The sequence below is a fragment of the Vulpes lagopus genome, chromosome 19 (assembly GCF_018345385.1).
Source record: "Vulpes lagopus strain Blue_001 chromosome 19, ASM1834538v1, whole genome shotgun sequence".
Classification (NCBI taxonomy): domain Eukaryota; kingdom Metazoa; phylum Chordata; class Mammalia; order Carnivora; family Canidae; genus Vulpes; species Vulpes lagopus.
This window is the reverse complement of record NC_054842.1, coordinates 11944317-11962117: the sequence shown is the minus strand read 5'-3', so window position 1 is coordinate 11962117 and position 17801 is coordinate 11944317. Positions and strand designations below refer to the sequence as shown.

At 55.3% G+C, this 17801-nt stretch overlaps 1 protein-coding gene across 5 annotated transcripts in view; it reads right to left on the bottom strand.

Annotated features, from left to right (window-relative positions):
- Window positions 1-6583: 6583 nt before the first annotated feature.
- Window positions 6584-17801, bottom strand: part of VIPR1 (vasoactive intestinal peptide receptor 1) — a 32771-nt gene continuing 21553 nt past the window's right edge. For 4 of the 5 annotated variants that reach the window (XM_041734477.1, XM_041734474.1, XM_041734475.1 and 1 more), the window contains exons 4-13: window positions 17220-17326; window positions 15973-16079; window positions 15427-15559; window positions 12979-13132; window positions 12412-12472; window positions 12151-12217; window positions 11509-11600; window positions 8935-9064; window positions 8650-8691; window positions 6584-7964 (exon numbers count right to left, since the gene is read on the bottom strand). In XM_041734477.1, the coding sequence (XP_041590411.1) occupies window positions 7773-7964; window positions 8650-8691; window positions 8935-9064; window positions 11509-11600; window positions 12151-12217; window positions 12412-12472; window positions 12979-13132; window positions 15427-15559; window positions 15973-16079; window positions 17220-17326 (1085 nt within the window). In that variant the 3' untranslated portion in view covers window positions 6584-7772. Of the gene's footprint in view, window positions 7965-8649; window positions 8692-8934; window positions 9065-11508; window positions 11601-12150; window positions 12218-12411; window positions 12473-12978; window positions 13133-15426; window positions 15560-15972; window positions 16080-17219; window positions 17327-17801 lie in introns of those variants that run through there. The other variant, XM_041734478.1, reaches the window with a different exon arrangement.

Genomic DNA, 17801 nt, shown 5'->3' with positions numbered 1-17801 from the left:
CACGACCTGAGCCAAAGGCAGACGCTCAACCCAGGTGCCCTGTGATTCCACAATTCTGTACATTACTGGGTGCTTACCACAATATGTGTCACCATCTGTTACCATAAGTTATTACAATATTATTGACTATCTTTCCTGTGCTATACCTTTCATCCTCATGTAACTTTCCTCATTTATGATCTGACTCCTCCATTAGGGGCTTAGCTCCATGAGGATGGGGCCTTGGTCACTCTGTCTATATAGTAAGTGCTCAGTAACTATTTGCTGAATGAATGTTATGGCATCTATACTTTGAAAATATTAAAGCAATATAATTCTTGGGATGCCTGGGTGGCTCAGTGATTGAGCATCTGCCTTTGGCTCAGGTCGTGATCCTGGGTTCCTGGGATGGAGTCCCGCATCAGGATCCCCGCAGGGAGCCTGCTTCTCCCTCTGCCTGTGTCTCTGCCTCTCTCTCTCTCTCTCTCTCTCTCTCTCTCTCTGTGTGTGTGTCTCATGAATAAATAAACAAAACTTAAAAAAAAAAAAGCAATGTAATTCTCATCTCCTGCCTCCTGCTATTGTATTTCCCTGGAGCCACTCCATCGTTATGACCCAGGGGATGGGTGGGGTGGGAGAGGGATGAATGCCATCTCAGGGAGCAGGAAGGAAGGATGGGGAGGGAGGGAGGAAAGCCCATTTTCAACTGGCAAGTGGCAAGACAGAGAAGGAGAAGAATCTCTCACACAAGTCCTGTTGTCATTCTCTGGGATGAGATCTTGAGGGGAAAAAACCCTAACCGGTGAAAATAGAGGGGCATGTGTCCCACTCTGCACTTGGAGTCAGCTTCCCACGGAGCCTGTGCCCCTTAGGTGGCCTTACTAGGGAAAAATGATAGAACTGTGGATCTGATGGTGAGAAAGTCATAGTGAGCATCACCAAGGCCCCTCTCAGCTCCCAGAGGCCTGGAAGGGATCTGGAAGCTCCTGTATGCTCCCCATGGCATGAGGAGGACAGCTGAATCAGAGGGGGTGGGCCTGGCATGGTTGCACTGCCACGGCTAATGATGAGGTGAAGGGGCTCACACCCAGTGCTGGATAGAGGCTTGGAGGAGGGGAGAGTGAGCCAAGGTGGGGCTGGATCTGCCAGGGCAGGCCCTAGGGCCTCAGCCAAGAGAACAGCCTATGATGGATACGGCCGCGTATCCATAAAGAGATCCTAGTACAGAGGTGGCACAAGGAAGGATGTTCATGCAGGGCTCCTATTCTCTGCCAGAAGAGGCTACCTGTCCTGGACTTGCTGCCTCCTAGCCTACTGACCTTCTTTTTCCAGCTCCTACAGAAAGAGCCCATTCCCCACTTCAGTTGTCACCTTCTGCCCAGAGTTCCTCTGAAGCCACGGTGTGGGACACCTGCAGGAACCCACCTGACAACTCACACATGGAAGTATGAGGATGCCGATGTGGGCAGCCCTGGAGCCATAGATGGTGGGAGCCAGGGGCGAATGCTGTCCTGACCCTTGGGAGGACACTCCTGAGCTGTCCTGCCTGTTCCTCATGCAGGATCAGAGTGGTGACCAGCACAATAACAGACCCTCACTTTGGCTTTCCCCATTTTCCTGTTTCACACTTCTCTGTCCCCCGTTCCTATTTCCTGGGCACAGACTTTTGTCTCAAGCTCTCTTTCTGGGGACTCAGGCTACAAGGCCACCTGAGCCTCTGCACTAGAAATCATATATTGGCACCCGTTCTCTCTCCCTGCCCCTTCCATATTCCCATGTGATGCAGGGGTTAGAAGGCCGAAGGCTACATTTCCCAGCCTGCTTGCTGCTAGGGATCTGGATGCAGCCTCGGCTCTGCCAGAGGGAAGCACGGCAGGACAGAGTTGGAAGGCAGAAGGGAGGCGAAGGCCATTCTCCTTCCAGCGTGCAATCTGACAGACATGAGTTTTTGCAGCAGCAGGACACCGTGTTCCTTCCACTTTCTTGTCACCGGCTTACTGGGTGGGCACTAGGATATTGGCAATCATTTCCTGCGAGGTGGCAGCTGGGGGAGGGTGACCTACCACAGGGCAAAAGCGTGCCCTAACTTCCATTTCTCCAAACGTTTCTATGTATAATTCCCTACATTAAATGTCTTTCTGCACAAAACACCCAAAGTGTTTTCTGTTTCTCCCACACTTAATTGGGCTTCCTCATCTCTACCTTATACTGTGCCACTAGGCTCAGGTGGAGGGAAGCTAAAAGGCCACATATTTACCTAAAGACACATCCAGAAAGAGACTGAGAGTCAGCAGTCACCCCCCTCCCAAAACATACACGTCCTTCCTTATTAGATCAACTTTCCTTCTGGAAGTTGTAGCTGGGGCTTGGGTATGTGACCTGGTCCTGGCCCAAGAGCCTGAGGAATGCATGCAGAAGGTGGGTTCTGGGATAGCTTATATTTTTGATGAAACGAGCCACACAGGAGACATTGTCTCTGCCACTGGATGGGGTTCTGTGAGAACATGATGTTTGGGGGGTACTGACAGCCATCTTGTAATCGTGCAGGGATACATCTATGGATGAAAGTCAAAATACTGAGGATGGCAGAGGAGACAGACAGAAACTACTAGGTTGAGCTGCTGCATTAACCCTGGGGCTGCCTACTTTTAGTAGCCGTCGTCCAGGCAGGACGCTTGCCCTCTGAGCTCTGAAGAGGCCGGTTCAGAAGGCTTCAGGGTTTTCCACCTGACATGTTGGGACCCAGGGGTGCCGGGTCCTCTGGGAGCCGGGCTGGGCAAGCAAGACATTCGCCTCAGATACAGAATTTAAGGAGGTGGCAAAAAATTCAGTAACCAGGATAAAAAATAATTTAATGCAATATTTTAAAAAATCAAGCTAATGCAAAAAACACACACTGAACAAAATACCAAGATTTTTATAAAGAGACTAAGGAATTGGTGTCTCCTGCTAGGACTGTTCTGCTTGTGTTTCCGCAGAGCACTCTCAATGAATCTCCTCTATGACATCCAGGTGACGAAGCAGGGCCCCAGGATTTTGAGATCTGGGTTCAAGGATGGGCTCTGCCAATGACTCGCTGGCAATTCCAACAAGTCCTTTCCCTTCTCTGGACTCTGGTTACCCCATATGTCCTGTGCGGAGGCTAGGGCATTGCCAGGATGGCCTCCTGATCTGCCTTCCTCATCCCCATGGCCTGCCGAGGTTACTGTCCCTGTCCCTGGGAGGCTGTGTCTCCTGGGCCATTGACTCCCGGCTATTAATATCTCCGCCATCCCTGGCCTGATCAGGGTGTTTAATGACTGCCAGCTGTGGCTCCGGCCCCCTCCCTCGGGAGAGATAAGAACAGTTCCTGTTCCCACATGGGGGGAGACTGGAGGGAGGCAGGGTCATTGCTCAGGGAACAGGCCCTGGGCAAGTGGTGGGAATGGAGGGGCTGAAGCTGACTCCTCACCCCACTGGGCCCAGTGCTGCCAGATGGGGGTGCCTGCAGATACAGACTCCCTGTAGCCCCTCCCCCATGGGAGCTGTCCTGGTCTCCCCACTCCTGCCTGAGCCTTGTTGCTTCAGATCCTGATCTCAGTAGGCTCACGGCTCTCCCCAGATAGCCCACAGATATTACATTCAGCATGTCCCAAACCAGGTCATCATCTCCCCAAAACCCCTCCTCCTCTTCCCTCACCCAAATGATGGACTGCCACCTTTCCCTTGGCTTGCCCCTGGGGCCCTTCTGAGCAGACAGGGTGGCCTGCCCCAAGTGCCCCTGCCTCATCCCCTTGGCCCCATTTAAGAAGCCTGCATTGGGTTCCTGCTGCTAAGGACCAACCCTAGGTACCTGCTCACTTGGATTCAGGTATTCCTGGTATCCATCATGCCCTCTGGGAATCTAGAGATCACTGCTTGGTCCTTAGAGACAACCTCTCTTCACCTGGAATGTTGCTCCCTATCCATTCAGTGGACACACTGGCCGCCCTCCTTGTTTAGCCTGTGCCCTAGAGTGGCAGGTACTGTCCACATAGTGACCTCTGCCATCAAATTGATGGTGACTCTGCATCAGGATGGTTGGAGGGCCCCTTGCTCCTCTCTCCAGGAGGTACCCACCTGAGTTAACTGGGCTTTGCCTTCAGGGAATGGAGTCAGGGCTCAGTCAAGGGCCAGGGCCCAATCTGTACCCTAGAGACCCAGCCCTACAGTTGGGACTGACACAGGAATCACCTTGTGCCACAAAAGTCAGGGGCCTGGTCTCCCTAATCTTCCTAATCCCAGGCTGTCCCTGGGGTCACAAGTCCTGTGGTCTCACAATCTCTTCCCTCTTGTATTTCACTCTGAAATGATACTGAGGGGAGAATCCTGCCCTCTGTGTCACCTGGCTTCCTGGGGTGGGGCCTGCACCCTGGCATTTGGGGCGGAAAGGCCAACCTTGGTGAAGTACTTGAGGTACCCACCAGGTGGCGATAGAGATGAGCCGGACTGGCTCTCCTGCCGGTGCCCTAAGAGGCAGGAGAGAGACCTGGGAGCTGGAGGGAAGAGGGAGTGCAGGAGAGATGCTGTTCATGGTCACCCCAACTCCATAGGCAGCTTGGGATGTCTGGCCATGGTCTCTGCTGGCCTGAGATGCTGTTTCAGCTTCTCTCTGTTCCTGATGGCCCAACACTGGGCTTTGCCCCTACTGCCACCTCTAGGGCAGGATGCCACCAATGTCCTCCCTTTTGTCCTCCCAATATCTTGGTCTCTCCATGTTTGCTTCACTTGCCACTCTCCTGGCTGATAAGTCTGGTCTCCCCAGGGCTCTCTCCTTACCCTGATGCCGTGACTCACTAATGGTCGATTTAAGGCACTGTGGTGAATGGGCTGGGTCCAGCTTGGCCCCTCCTGGCCTTCTCCTAGCTCAGGGAGCCTGTGGGGTCCCTGATTTGGAAAGTAAGGTGCTGCCCTTTCCTCTGCAAATGCCCTGCTTCTAGGATATGTTAACTCTTTCCATTTGCTTCCCCTCCTCCCTCATTCTCTCACAACCTTCATCCCCCACTGTGTCTCTTGTTCCCAGTCTGCTGGGGGATCTTCCTCCAGTTGGTGTCTTCCTTGAGCTCAGAGGACACAGCAGGTGGCTGCCCTGAGCAGCCCCTTCCTCCTTAGCTCCTCTTGCCTTAGCCAGGAGCTGAGGCTACCCAACCACCAGGTGGAAAACCTGAGGCCCAGAGAGGGAGAACCAGTCTATGAGAACGTCTGAATCAGAATTGTGACTAAAAGACTAGTGCTGGGTCTTCTGGACTTTACTGGTAGACAAGGTCTCTGGATTCAGTTCAGAGAGGTCCTGAGTTGGGAAGGGGAGGAGGGAAATCAGAGTGAGTGACATTGCCCAGCTGGGCAACAGGAGCATGGCCATCCAGCATGTTCCCTCTTATACCCTGTGCCTTGGAATAGTAGGGGTGGGACTCTCAGGGAAGAATGGAATTAGTTCCAGGTGCCCCAAATGCCCCCACCCAGCTCTCCACCACCAGCACCCCATCAGTGGTCACTGCTGTTGGCCCAGGTAGGGAAAGAGATGGTGAGTGCCAAGAATGCTCTCTCCAGCAGGTCGGACAGTGCCAGAAACCAAAGCTAGGAACATTCCCTCCTCCGTCCTACAGCTGACCATGCACAGGGCATGACATGTGAATCTAGATGGGGAGAGTTTGCTACCGCCAGACCTCTTGGGCCATTGATCCAAGGGTATGTGCCTGGGGCTGCCCCTGCGCTGGGTTCAGTCACTCTGACTCTGGCCTAACTGCCCTGGACTCGGGCCTCTGCAGTGTGCTGAATGGGGGCTGTCATTTGGTGATGGGTCCTGGGATGGTGCTGAGTAGGACAAGCCTTTGAAGGAGCCTTGTAAGCAAATCTGAGCCTTTGCCAGTCTATTCTAGCCACTGCTGCTGCTTCTGCTTCTTCTCCTCCTTTTTCTTTTTACCAGTGTGGCATTCCTCTCCTGCTTCTATAGCGAGATAGCCTCTTTGCAAGTTTGCAGGAAGTGGAAGCCAAGGGGTCAGGTCAGCCAATGGCTTTGGAGACCTCTCTTGCTAACTGACATCGACTTTGCCCTACTGCCTCTGTGTCTAAACTTTTCCATTAGTCATATTGGACCTGTCACTCATTTTGATGATATTTGTTCTGTCCTCTATCTCCTCTTAGCTGAACTCTGGACAATGTCAATATGGTCAGCTCATACCCCCATGCACCCCTCCCTGTCTGCAGGAATCACTGTGGCCTGCAAAATGCTCCCACTTAACCATTCTGGGATCACAGGCAGCTCTGTCAGCTGTTTCTTACTGATCCAAGAATAGAATTGTCTCCTCTTGGCTGGATCTACAGGGTCAGGGGACACAATGCGGACCTGGTATAATCTCATCACTCCTGGAAGGCAGAGGATACCACTCAGTGAAACATGAGTTGAAGACTTTTAGAACTGCATACTCTTCACTCGGGAGTATAGGATTCCCATCCAAAGCCAGAGGGGTAGTGGCAGCTGGCTAAAGTGACCTCCCCTCCTCTGAATGAGGGAAAACAGCTGTACGTTGGAAGCCAGTCCTGGTTTTAGACCACATGGGAACATCATTCACCAGGGGAAACCAAGACAATTCAACCCACCATTTATTGTTGTACAAGCCTGTTTGCAGAACTGAGGGGGTCTTGTGGCTGGGGCGTGGGCAGGAAGCCATGTGGCCACAGGGTGCAGGGCAGACAGGATGCTAGGGCCACCAGCCCCTTGTCCGGATGAGGTAGGGGCCAGAGGACTCCTCAGTCACATGCTAGGGTGGGTCGGGTGGGAGTGGGGTTGCAGGGAAGGTGGTAATAATATTAGTGATGATACAAATAACCAAGAGGATTCAGCTTGTTAAAATATATAAAATGCAGCAGTTAAGAGCTTTCACTTTCCCGTCAGTCGGATCGGAGATCAAACCCTAAGCTGTGTGCCAGGGGAGGTACCGCTCTGTGAGACTGTTTCCTGGTCTGTGCAACAGGGACCGGAGTTCCCACCTTACTGGGTACGTGAGGGTTAAGGGCTCCGGAGGGCACGTCTCTGAGCCTGGCACACAGGTGGCCAGCCCAGGGAGGCCTCCCCTGCCCGTGGGGATGGGCAGGGCTGGCGGCAGTCTCAACTGTTCCAGCCATCCCGGCCGCTCCACTTGGGCGGGACGATGGAGACAGGTGTGCTCCCCAAACTAAACTCCCTATCAGAACCGCACCTGCCCGAGGCCGGGGCAGGCCCTCCTCCACGGGGGGAGGGGCTGGCAGCTTAGAGGACGACGCCGGGTGGGGGTGGGCATCTCGGAAGAGACGCCTGAATGGCAGCGCTTAACCCAAAGGAGGAACTTCGGGCCCGTCCAGGTGGCGGCGGCGGCGGCGGCGGTGACGTGCAGGGGCAAGAGCCTTGTGTCCTCGGCGCGTGCTCCGCGTTCCCAGGCCCACCGTCGGGGACGGGCACGCGCGCCGGCCGCCCCGGGGTCCCGGATGGGCTCCGAGGGCTCCCTGCGCCGAGTCAGCCTGGGCGGGAGGGGTCCGAGACCGCGCCCCGCCCCTCGTCCTCTCGTCCTCCCGGTTCGAGCCCCCGCGCTCCGGCGCGCAGCCGACGGCTCCGCACCTGGGCCCCCTCCTCTCCTCGGGGAGGCGCCGGGGGAGCGCTCTCGGGGGCGTCCGGACAGCGGCCGGGGGTCGGCACAGCCTCCGAACCCGGCTGGGGCTGGCCTCGCCTGCGGCGTCCGTCCCGGGGGCGCCGGGGTGCTGCGCGCGAGGGGCCGCGCTGGGCCGCTGGGCGCCCGGGGTCAGACCAGGGAGACCTCGGCCTGGAAGCTGGAGGAGCGGCGCGCGCCGGGGCTGACGCGGGTCAGCATGGACACCTGCGTGCTGCACGTGGCCCCGTTGCTGCCTCCCGAGGGGTGCTGGTACTTGGCGTTGGAGCCCAGGATGCCCTGCAGGTGCCAGCGCCGCCACTTCCGCCGCAGCTCGGCCTGCACCTGGGGAAGGAAGGGCCGTCAAGCCCGCCCCCAAGAAGCCATGGGGCTGCTCGGGATTTAGGGTGCTGAGCCGCCCAGTCATATCCTCTTGGGGAGTCCACATTGAGAGACCCGGATGCAACCTTGGGCCAGCGCACAGCTGGGACCACATAGGAATGGGGGTCAGGTCAAGGCCTTGGAGGGGGAGGAGGAGAGAGGAGGCAGAGAGGATCAGAGAATGCAGGCCAGGGAGGGAGAGGGGTGCTGGCCTGGGAGTGGCTGTATCCCCCTTCTCTGATCCCTGCCCACCAGCTCACTTGGGCTCAGTGAGTGGATGGATTTCTGTGCTTTGTAACCAGTGCTCCACAGTAACTGGCTCCACTGGCTGCCCACCCCTGCCCCTCCCTCCATCTCCATTCTCTGCACCCAGCTACTTAACAAACTGAGGTGCACCAGAATCCCAGGTGTGTATGTGTCTGTTTTAAAATGCATTTGCTAAGTCAGCCAGTCCTGAGGGGCATGAGTGGGGCTTAAAACAGCATTTTTAACCAGGTGCTAAGTGTGTGCCATCACCTATTTTCTGGTCTGACCACACTTGGAGTAGCAAGATTTAATCCATCCTTGCTCCCATATCCCATAAGTGTTTCCAGACCCTGGGCCAACCAGAGTGCTATTGCCTGGTCCCCACGGTCTGGGAGGGGCTTACCTCGCCATTGAGGAAGCAGTAGAGGATGGCCACCACAAAACCCTGCAGAAGAAGGGAGCAGGAGAGGTGAGGTGGATGGACTCTGAGAGCCCCTAGCCCTGTACCACCCCTGGCCCTAGCCCCCCTGTGTTCCCCTGGTTAATCAAAGAGCTAAGCATACAGTAGGTACTTAATCAGTATTTATTACGGTGAAAAAAATGGAAGCCACTGGCATGGGGCCAAGGCCGCAGGTTAACTTCCCTTAAAGCCCAGAGAAGACCACAGCCTTCGGTTGAGAGTTCATACCTGGAAAGACCCCACGATGAGCTCAAAGACCATTTTCACCTCAGCTTTAAAGTTGCTGGGAAAGAAGGCGAACATGATGTAGTGTACTCCAAACAGGGGGATCAGCAGAAGGGTGGACTTGGCCAGCCTCCTGGGGACAGGGGAGGGGCAGACAGTGGGTACAGGAGATAGCGACAATGACCAGGATGTGTGAGGGTGGGCTGCTGGCTCCTGGAAATATTATGTGCGCCTGTTTCCGTTCCGTATCTGCAGTGCCTATGCCCTCATGCCCCTCAGCTCTCCTAGCCTGGAGGAAAGCTTGACGGAGGACACTCTATTCTCACCCTTCTGGAGGAGAGACTATAAAGGAGGCCAGTACTGAACTCTGAAGTTGAGACTAGTATTTCAGGCTCAGTGGCAGCAAAGGGAGAGATGTTCTCAGCCAACAGGAGATCCTGGTTTCTCCTCTCCTGGTCTCAGTTTCCCTAATCTTTATGTATGCTCAACATGATCAAATTACAGAAATGCGGCCCAACTGTAAGCTCAGAAGTGCTTTAGGTGCTATAAAGTACAGTGCATCTAGGAGAGACCAATTTTCTACTGGGGATGAGGCCATTTGGGAAAGAAGTCTTTGTAATTGGGGTGACCACATATGCCCCAGGCCACTTGGGAGGATGCTGAGCGCTCAAGTTTGTGCATGGTTTAGCACAGCTGCCTTTGGCTTCTCAGCTGTCCACTTCTCTAGGAGTTACCACATTTTCTGCAATTGCTTCTCTCTCTCCCAGCCTCCCCACGCCAATACACACACTCCCAGCCTCCCCTGAAGGACCTGCGCCTCCTTCACCAGCCTTGTGTGCTTGGTAGGGTTAATATTCATTCTAAATGACTCATCCCTCTCCCGTGGAGCAGGGGTCATCCTGGTGTAGGCCTCCCAGCCACCTGACCTCAGAACTGGTCCATGCAGTGTGAACCCATGGTTCCCTGGCTGGGAGAGGGCTGAGGGGCAGGGGTCTTGGTCTTTATCTCTTCTTCTTCTTTGGCAGTCAATCCAGGGAACATTAGTCCTGGGCCTCAGGTCCCACAGCAGACCGCGGGCAGAGATGCTGGCCTTCCTTGCCCCTCTTGCTCCTTCTTCTTGGACCTGGTTCCCAGCCGTGCCAAGATCTTGAGCACTGCCCACCCATCTCTGGCCACAAACCTAGCCCAAGCTGACAGATGGAGGCTTTCTTTAAATTGAAGGCTTATGGGGAGGTGGAGAGTGGGAGCTAACAGCCCCTCAGCAGGGAGCTCCATCTCCTATTCCCCCCACCCTCTGACTGCCGACAGCTGTTCAGTTTCTGTCTCACCCACGGGGCCCTGGTGTTGACCAGCTCTTTGCCTCCAATCCAAGTCCTTTGGAGCAGTGGTACATTGGGGAACACAGGGCCCCACAGGCAAAGTTGAGGATGAGGATGCACAGGCCCGAAATGCTGCCCCCTGGCAGACTACAGACCCCTGCGGTGCCTTCCTGTTCTCAGACTGGAAGGGAAGCTCCTCCTACGCACCCAGCGGGGGAGAATGCCGTCACACCAGGAACGTGAGCCTTAGTCTCAGCAGAGAGAATCACAGGATTCCAGAATAGAATCCTAAATCCAGCAGCTCGTGACATTCTAGCCAAGAATCTTAGAACCACAGCACAAGACTCCCCAAAGAGAAGCCAAGCCAGGAATGGTCCAGAAGCTCAGGACTGGAAGGGCCTTATGGGAAGCCCCCGGGTTGTCTGGTCTCTGGAGTACTGATAAGCAATCTCCTATTCCCATGTGTAGGCAGGCAGACCCCTACACATCGCCCCACAGCCCACCCTACTATCTCTTTCTTTCGGTCTTCAAGCTCTGTCATTCTCATGGAACCCTTCCTGTTCCTCCAGTCCTCCCAAGAGCAGAGGACAGCCCTCACACCTAAGTAAGCAGCATGACCACAGTCCCATGGATGCCGTGCCCTCCCCTGCCATGGCGATGTGCTCCCAGACCCTTGAAGAAGAGGAAGTGTGTGTCTAGTTCCTCACCTGTAAAATGGGAACAGCTTAGAGGGGACTGTGTAGATGACATAAGATGATGTGGGGAAACCCCTTGACACATGCCTATTGCACGTCCTCTGCAGGTGGACTATTACTGGGGGCTACTGCATCCAGAATGTGGCTACCCCATTGTTCAGCTGGGGGCTCCCCCAGGGCATGCATCTACTGTGCATTTACTGTGTCCCGTTTCTGCGCTGGACACGTGCCAGGGACTGGGCACGTGGTGTGAATAAAGCACAGGTTATCTGTTGTCTTCTCCAGCTCCGTGGCTTGGTGGCAAATGCATACCTGGGTCAGATCACTTGCTTAGGTAAGTGACCGCAGGATAAGCAGGTCTGGGGCTCATGAGACCGGTGACGGTGGGGCTGGGGAAGGGGACACTTGAGGGCTGAGCCAGGTCATGGGGGTGGAGGTGGGCAAGAGCAGGGTGGCTTTTTGGTGACTCTGGAGTCATCAAAGTTCTCAGAGAACTTTAAGGAAATGTGGGCAGATTTGAAGACTGGGGACAGAGACATGGGGAGGTCCCAGGGCTTACTCACGAGTATGGGCTGCTGTCACTCTTCCCAACATTTGGGGACCGAAGTTTCTGAACCAGGATTCGGATGATGCGAATAAATAGGATAAAGTTCACCTGGTGAATGAGGTCAAGATTGATGGTCAGAAAGGGGAGGAGGCCTGGTTGTCCAGCTCCCTGGACTATTTTTTCCCCCAGGACCCTGTTGCCTGTCCATCTTATCTTTTCCCTAGTTTTTCACCCTTTGGGCAGGCTATGTGGGAACTCTACTTCACATCTTAAAGACTGGGCCTTCCAATCCATTTTCTTGACCCTAGAAGAAGAACTGATGGGAAAAGGACTGGGGATAATCCTGCATAGGAAGGGGCACCTGGGTGCTCAGTGGTTGAGCATCTGCCTTCAGCTCAGGGCATGATCCCCGGGTCCTGGGATTGAATCCTGCATCGGGCTCCCCACAGGGAGTCTGCTTCTCCCTCTGCCTATGTCTCTGCCTCTCTCTCTGTGTCTTTCATGAATAAATAAAATCTTTAAAAAAATTCTGCATAGGCAGTGGGAAGCCTGTGTTTCATTTCTAACCCTGACGTGAATTTCCTGTGGCCTGAAGTAAGCTGACTACCCAATCTGGGCCTCAGTTTCCCCATCTCTATGTGGTAGGAAGAGGTCTTACCAAGATGGAGGTGAGGATGGGGGCCTTTATGATCCACCACAATGAGGAGTTGATGGTGTCCCAGCATCTGAACAGAGCATGATGGGGGAGAATGAGAGCAGTTGTCCTCAGCCTGAGTCAGAGGCCCTCCCTCAGCTCTGCCCCAGAACCCTTTAGAAACTACAGGTCCAGAGTCTGTTACTCCCAGGTCCCCCTCATCCCACCCAGGGAACCTGCCCTGAGTGATGGCAGCCAGAGGGAAGGGGCGTGGTGACAGCTCACCCATAATCTTCAAAACGGATCATGATGATGGTCCACACCATGGTGAATGTGCTGGGCACCCCTGACAGGGCCGAAGGAGAGAGAAAGAGAGGAGAGGGCACAAGAGAGAGATTTAGGAGAAAGAACCAGAGATAAAGGGGGAAGAGGGTAGGTTGCCAGGGCTGCCACCTGTGGTGGCATAGATTGTTCATTGTGCAAAGATGCTCCATCCATTGAGGGAGTGGAGCTCTATGCCTGAGGGGCTGTGTCCACCTAAAGGGAGAAACTTTTTATAATTTTGATGGAGACACTTTACAGACTGGCAGTGGCCCTGTATTTCAAGGGCTGGAGGGGAAATAGGCGCTCACAGAACCTGTCCCACAGATGGGCCCTAGGAGCAACTGCAGCCAGAGGGCGCCTGCCCTGGGGTCAGACATTTGGGGGACTTTTGTCAACCCTCCACGGAGAGCCTGGCAGGACCTGCAGCCCAGGGATAGTTAAGTGTGCAGGGTCGGCACCCACCCTCTAGTGGGCTCCCCGGCCTTGTCCCTTCTGTCCCCAGCCTGGATGCCCTCCCTGGTACCATACCCCAGCCGATGAGTATGTACCCCCAGAAGTACTTCCGCTCAGAGAAGAAGGAGACGGCAAGCAGTGTGTGCAGGTAGAGGCCCTCCACCAGCAGCCAGAAGAAGTTGGCCATCACACAGTACTGGAAAAAGACGACGGCTGCCTTACAGCTCACCTGCAGGCGGAGGACAGAGAAGGGGCTCACTGGGGCTAGCAGGGCTCCCTGTCTGCCCATGGTCTATTTGGGCCAACAAACACAGGTGCAGCACGGCCAGTTTAATCTCTTTGATGTTTTTGCATTGTCCCCTTAGAAAGGTACCTGGTGGTTTTCCCATTATCCTTGATTTTAGATAATCTGATATTTTGGGATAAGCTTGCAATTTTAATTATCCATCATCCGTCAATTTATCATCTATTCATTTGTCTTCTCTCTTTCTATCCACCCACCCACCTATCCACTTATTTACGCACTAGATACCCACTACCAGCTCACCCATCTGTCCATCCACCATCCACACGTCCACTGATCATTTATTCATCTTCCCATCTATCAATCCATCCATGCGCTCACCCACCTATCTCTCCATCTTCTACCTATCCACCTATTAGACATCCACTAGCATCCGTCCACCTAACCAGCTATCCATCCACTCATCCATCCACCTATCTACTCACCCCCTCCTCTACCCATCATCTATCCAATTTTTCCTGCTTTGCCCATCTATCCTTCCACCTACACAGTCATCCATGCACCTGTTTACTCAGCCATCTACCTACCCATTCACTAACCCCTCCCCAACTTACTCATTCACCTTATTTCAATTAGGATTGAAGGCAGCTGGAAGAGGTATGAGGGAGAATTCTTGCTTCAGTTTGCAAGAGTTGCCTAAAGGTATAGAGCTGGAATGTAGCCTGTAGCTGGAAGTGGGGCTGTGGAGTGGGGCTCTGATGAAGGTGCTGAGGACAGGTGGGGACAGGGAAGAGGCAGAGGAAGAGGAAGTAGAAATGGAGAGGGAAGGGATGGTCATTCCTCCTAGAGGCAGAGGGGCTGGTGGGAGACTGGGTTCCTCAGGCAGGTGAGGGAAAGAGTCAGGGGGATCCCTGAGTAGGGCAATCAGGGTGGCCCATCTGGCACCACTGGAAGGTCTTCTGGGCCCTCTGTCCTCTCCCAGAAGCAATCTTCCACTTCAGATCAAGCCCAAATACCTGTGAGCCAGAGCTTAAAGCCATCCCCCTCCAGGAAGCCCTCTGGATTCCACTGCTCCCTGGAGCACAGGTTCCCAACCTTCCTTCCTGTGTCCTTGGCTTTAAGACATCCTCAGCGAGCAGCTTGCTTTCCTCTCCCTCGGGCTGCAAAATCCTTCCTCAGGTGGCACACCAGTCCTTCCAGCTACAGGCGGGCCTGTGTCCCCTGTCCTCCCCCACTTGCTTTACAACTAGAATAGCTCATTTCTTTAACAGGACAATTATCTGTGCTTCTTGCCTTAGAAAAGCTTCAGATAGCTGCTAATGAACCAGGAAGGCAGGCTCCACAATTAGTCTTAACAAGAGAGCAGGAGCTTCCTGGCTTCTAGGCTCTGTGGCTCAGAGGCCCCAGCTCCTGGGTGGGATCCTCTGAGGAGCTCTGGGATTGGCTAGAGTGGCCATCCTGGGTTTTCTCTCCCTCTTGTTAAGATCCCTGAGATTCCACCATCATAGGTTCATTTTCTGGGGAGAAGGTATTGCTGATCCCTGAAATAATTCACTGCTTCTGAGGTCTCTCATGAATGGGTAGGAGCCAGGGCTGGTCTTGAGCACTTGGAGAAGGGGTCCAAAGCTCATGATCATTGGAGATGGACCCCTTAGTGATGGGCAATGAATTCCTTAGACACTCTCTTAACTACTCTTCCTGAGGAAGGTCCAGAACAGGACTGATGGCAGGGGAAGAAGGGAAGAGAAGGACTGTGTGTATTTGGACTTGCTCCAGGTGGTGGTGGTGGTGGGGGGGGGGTCAGGGGTGGGGGAGTAGGAAGGAAGCTTGGAAGTCCTTGCAAGATGGGGAAACTTAGGCGGGGAGTTCCCAAAGTTCACTCGGGAAGTTAGGGATAGTGGCAGGATGGCGGGGGTGGGGGTGGTGGGGGTGGTGGTGGTGGTGGTGGGTGGGTGGGGGTGGGGGTAGGGTGGGGGGTGGGGAGGGGGGGGCTGTGGACTCTGGCTACAAAATGTCGCATTTCCTGCCAAGGAGAGGCATCTGTCCCAGGCACGGGCAGGTCTGCAAGCACCTGGGGAGCTGAGCACCATGTCCTGTTGCTGGGAGGGGAGTGGGATTCAAGGAGCTGCAGAAGGGATCAGATAGGGCTTTGGCCATCCTTGGGGAGAGAGAGAAGAGGAAGGAGGAGAGAGGAAAGAGGGAGAAGGAGTGGGAGAAGAGGGATTCAGGTGTGACAAGGTGCAGAGGGCGAGCGAGGTGGGCCCGGGCAGGGTTCTCACCGAGCCCTTCGTGCAATAGTCCAGCTCCTCGCTGTTGAAGAGGGTCAAGTCTTTGATGAAGACAGAGGCGGCCCTCAGGATGAAGGATATGAAGAGGTGCATGTGGATGTAATTCCGCGTGCAGTGGAGCTTCCTGTGCAAGGTGGGCAGTGCTGGGGAGTTGCAGGGGCCTTGGAGCCCCACCCCCACCACACTGTCCAGGGGCTCCGCTGGAGGGCAGGTCCCCCCCGAGGCACCCCAGCCCAGGGCGGCCTGGCCTCCCGATGCCTCAGCCTCCAGGGCCAGCCCCTCCCCCTGGTGCCCTGTCCCCAGGCGCAGCACCATCCATGGGGACTCGGCCAAGACAGGTGGGACACTCTGAGCAGCCTGGTGTCTCCCGGGGAGGCTGGCCTGGCAGGGGAACAGGGGCAGGAACTGTGAGCTGCCTGGGTGGGAGGGGGGTTGTCAGGGGAAGGGGCCGGAGCACGACTGGGCGGGGCTGGGCTGGAGCATAGGAGTGACCTGGCTGGGTCTGCTTTAAGGCTTGTTGCTGGGGCTAGACCTCACCTGAACAGGCTCAAGATGGCCGTGGCAACCAGAAGGGTGGCGAGGGACAGGCTGTAGCCAATGGTGTAGCCGGTCTTCACAGAACTGTAGAACATTGACTGCTGCTGCTACAGGGCGGATGGGGGAGTCTTAGGTGGGATGGGGTGGCCGCATCCAGGGTATGCTGGCAGGGGCAAGTGCCCCCCCACCCGGCCTCCCATCCCTGCCTTAGCAGATGAAGAGGCCCAGGGCTCAGCACCCTCGCGGCCCAACACTCTAGCCCTTCAGACTCCATATGAGGCCCTTTCCCTGTGCAGCAAGAGAGGCACACGGGGAATTAGAACAGCAAAGAAGACACTGGGGATAACTGCCCATCATGGGCTCTCAGAGGCAGTGGTCAGCTGGATGAGGGTGATCTGGCCTTTCAGGGGCTGGCAGGACTATTTTGGAATCCAAGGGATTCTTGCTGGGCGCCTCCCAGGGCCCTCCCTATGGACACACATGCAGAGCCTCAGTCACTGGGCAAATCCCTTCTTGCTCTCCATGTCCTACCCCTGCCAGAGTACAGGCTAGTGGTCATGTGGGATTTAGGGGATTTAGATCCTGCCTGATGACCTGATGGGCTCTGAAGGCCTCTGAGGAAGTTTCTCCCATGGGACGAGTGAAAGCTCTGAGAAGAGTGTCTGGGGTGGGACAGAGGTCGTAGCAGATGGACACACATATACACCTGTGTCCCAACACCAAAGCAATGAGGGGTTCCTAGCTGAGGACTCCACTTACGCTCTACCTTCCTATCAGCATCCCTACCTGGCTCCTGGGCCCACAGCCATACAGCTTCACCTGCTCTGGCACATAACCCTGTCCTGGGACTGAGGACCACGGTCCTGTCCCTGTTCCTGTCTCTGACTGGCAGCTGGGTATTGGCCCCTCAGTTTCCCTCTGCCTGAGTCGGAAAGATGATACCTGCCTGCCCTGCCACCTCCAGAGCTGGAGCAAGGCTCCCAGGGTGGCCCAGCTGGGGGATGCTGCTTCAGCTTCTGCTGCTCTGTGTCATCCTGATAAAAGCCCTCTTCCTGTTCCCAGTAAGGGAGAGACAGGGGGATGAGCCACTGGAAGTACCAATCTGGTAAGGGAGGAGGTTTGGGGGAGGGCAGACCCTGTGAGTCCTGGCTTTCACACAGACAGCAACCTTACTTCTTACTGAGAAAGTGGAAGAAGCCTCACAGGCGAAGGCACTCTGGGGGCGGCAGGGGTGCACTGAGGCCCACCTGGTCCACATCTGATGTCTTGTCATCCAGGCCACAGGCAACGGGGTAGGGGCCAGGCTCCAAGTGCGTCCAGCCCTCGTTGGTGCAGCTCCGGCTCACGTTGCGGCCTGGGTGGAGGGCAGGGGTGGAGAGGAGAGAGGTTGAGGCTGGGGGCAGGGTGAGTCCGCAGGGTAAGCACAGGTTGTCTCTAAGCTCACCTCATCCCTGCCAACCCCGGCTGCATCAGGCTCCAGCCACCCTGCACTAGACCCAGGGCATCACGAGGTGGGGAAACTCTCCTCCAGGGCTGCCAGGGGCCCCTCCAACATGAGCTACAGTCAGAGCAGGCCTTTTTGGGCTCAGCCCTGCCCCCTTGTAATATCTGAAACTGACCCCTGGTGCAAGGCAAATAATAAAGAGATCCTCGTCACAGCCTGGATTCTTGGTACAGAATGACTCGCAGGACCCTTGTCATGAGCTAAATGTTCACCCTTGTCATAGGGTCACAGGCACTGGGGTGACAGATGGTTTCATTGTCCTGTGGGTACAGACAGCAGCCCTCTGGCTGGGCCAAGTGGCTCCTCCTGGGTCAGCCTGCCTGGG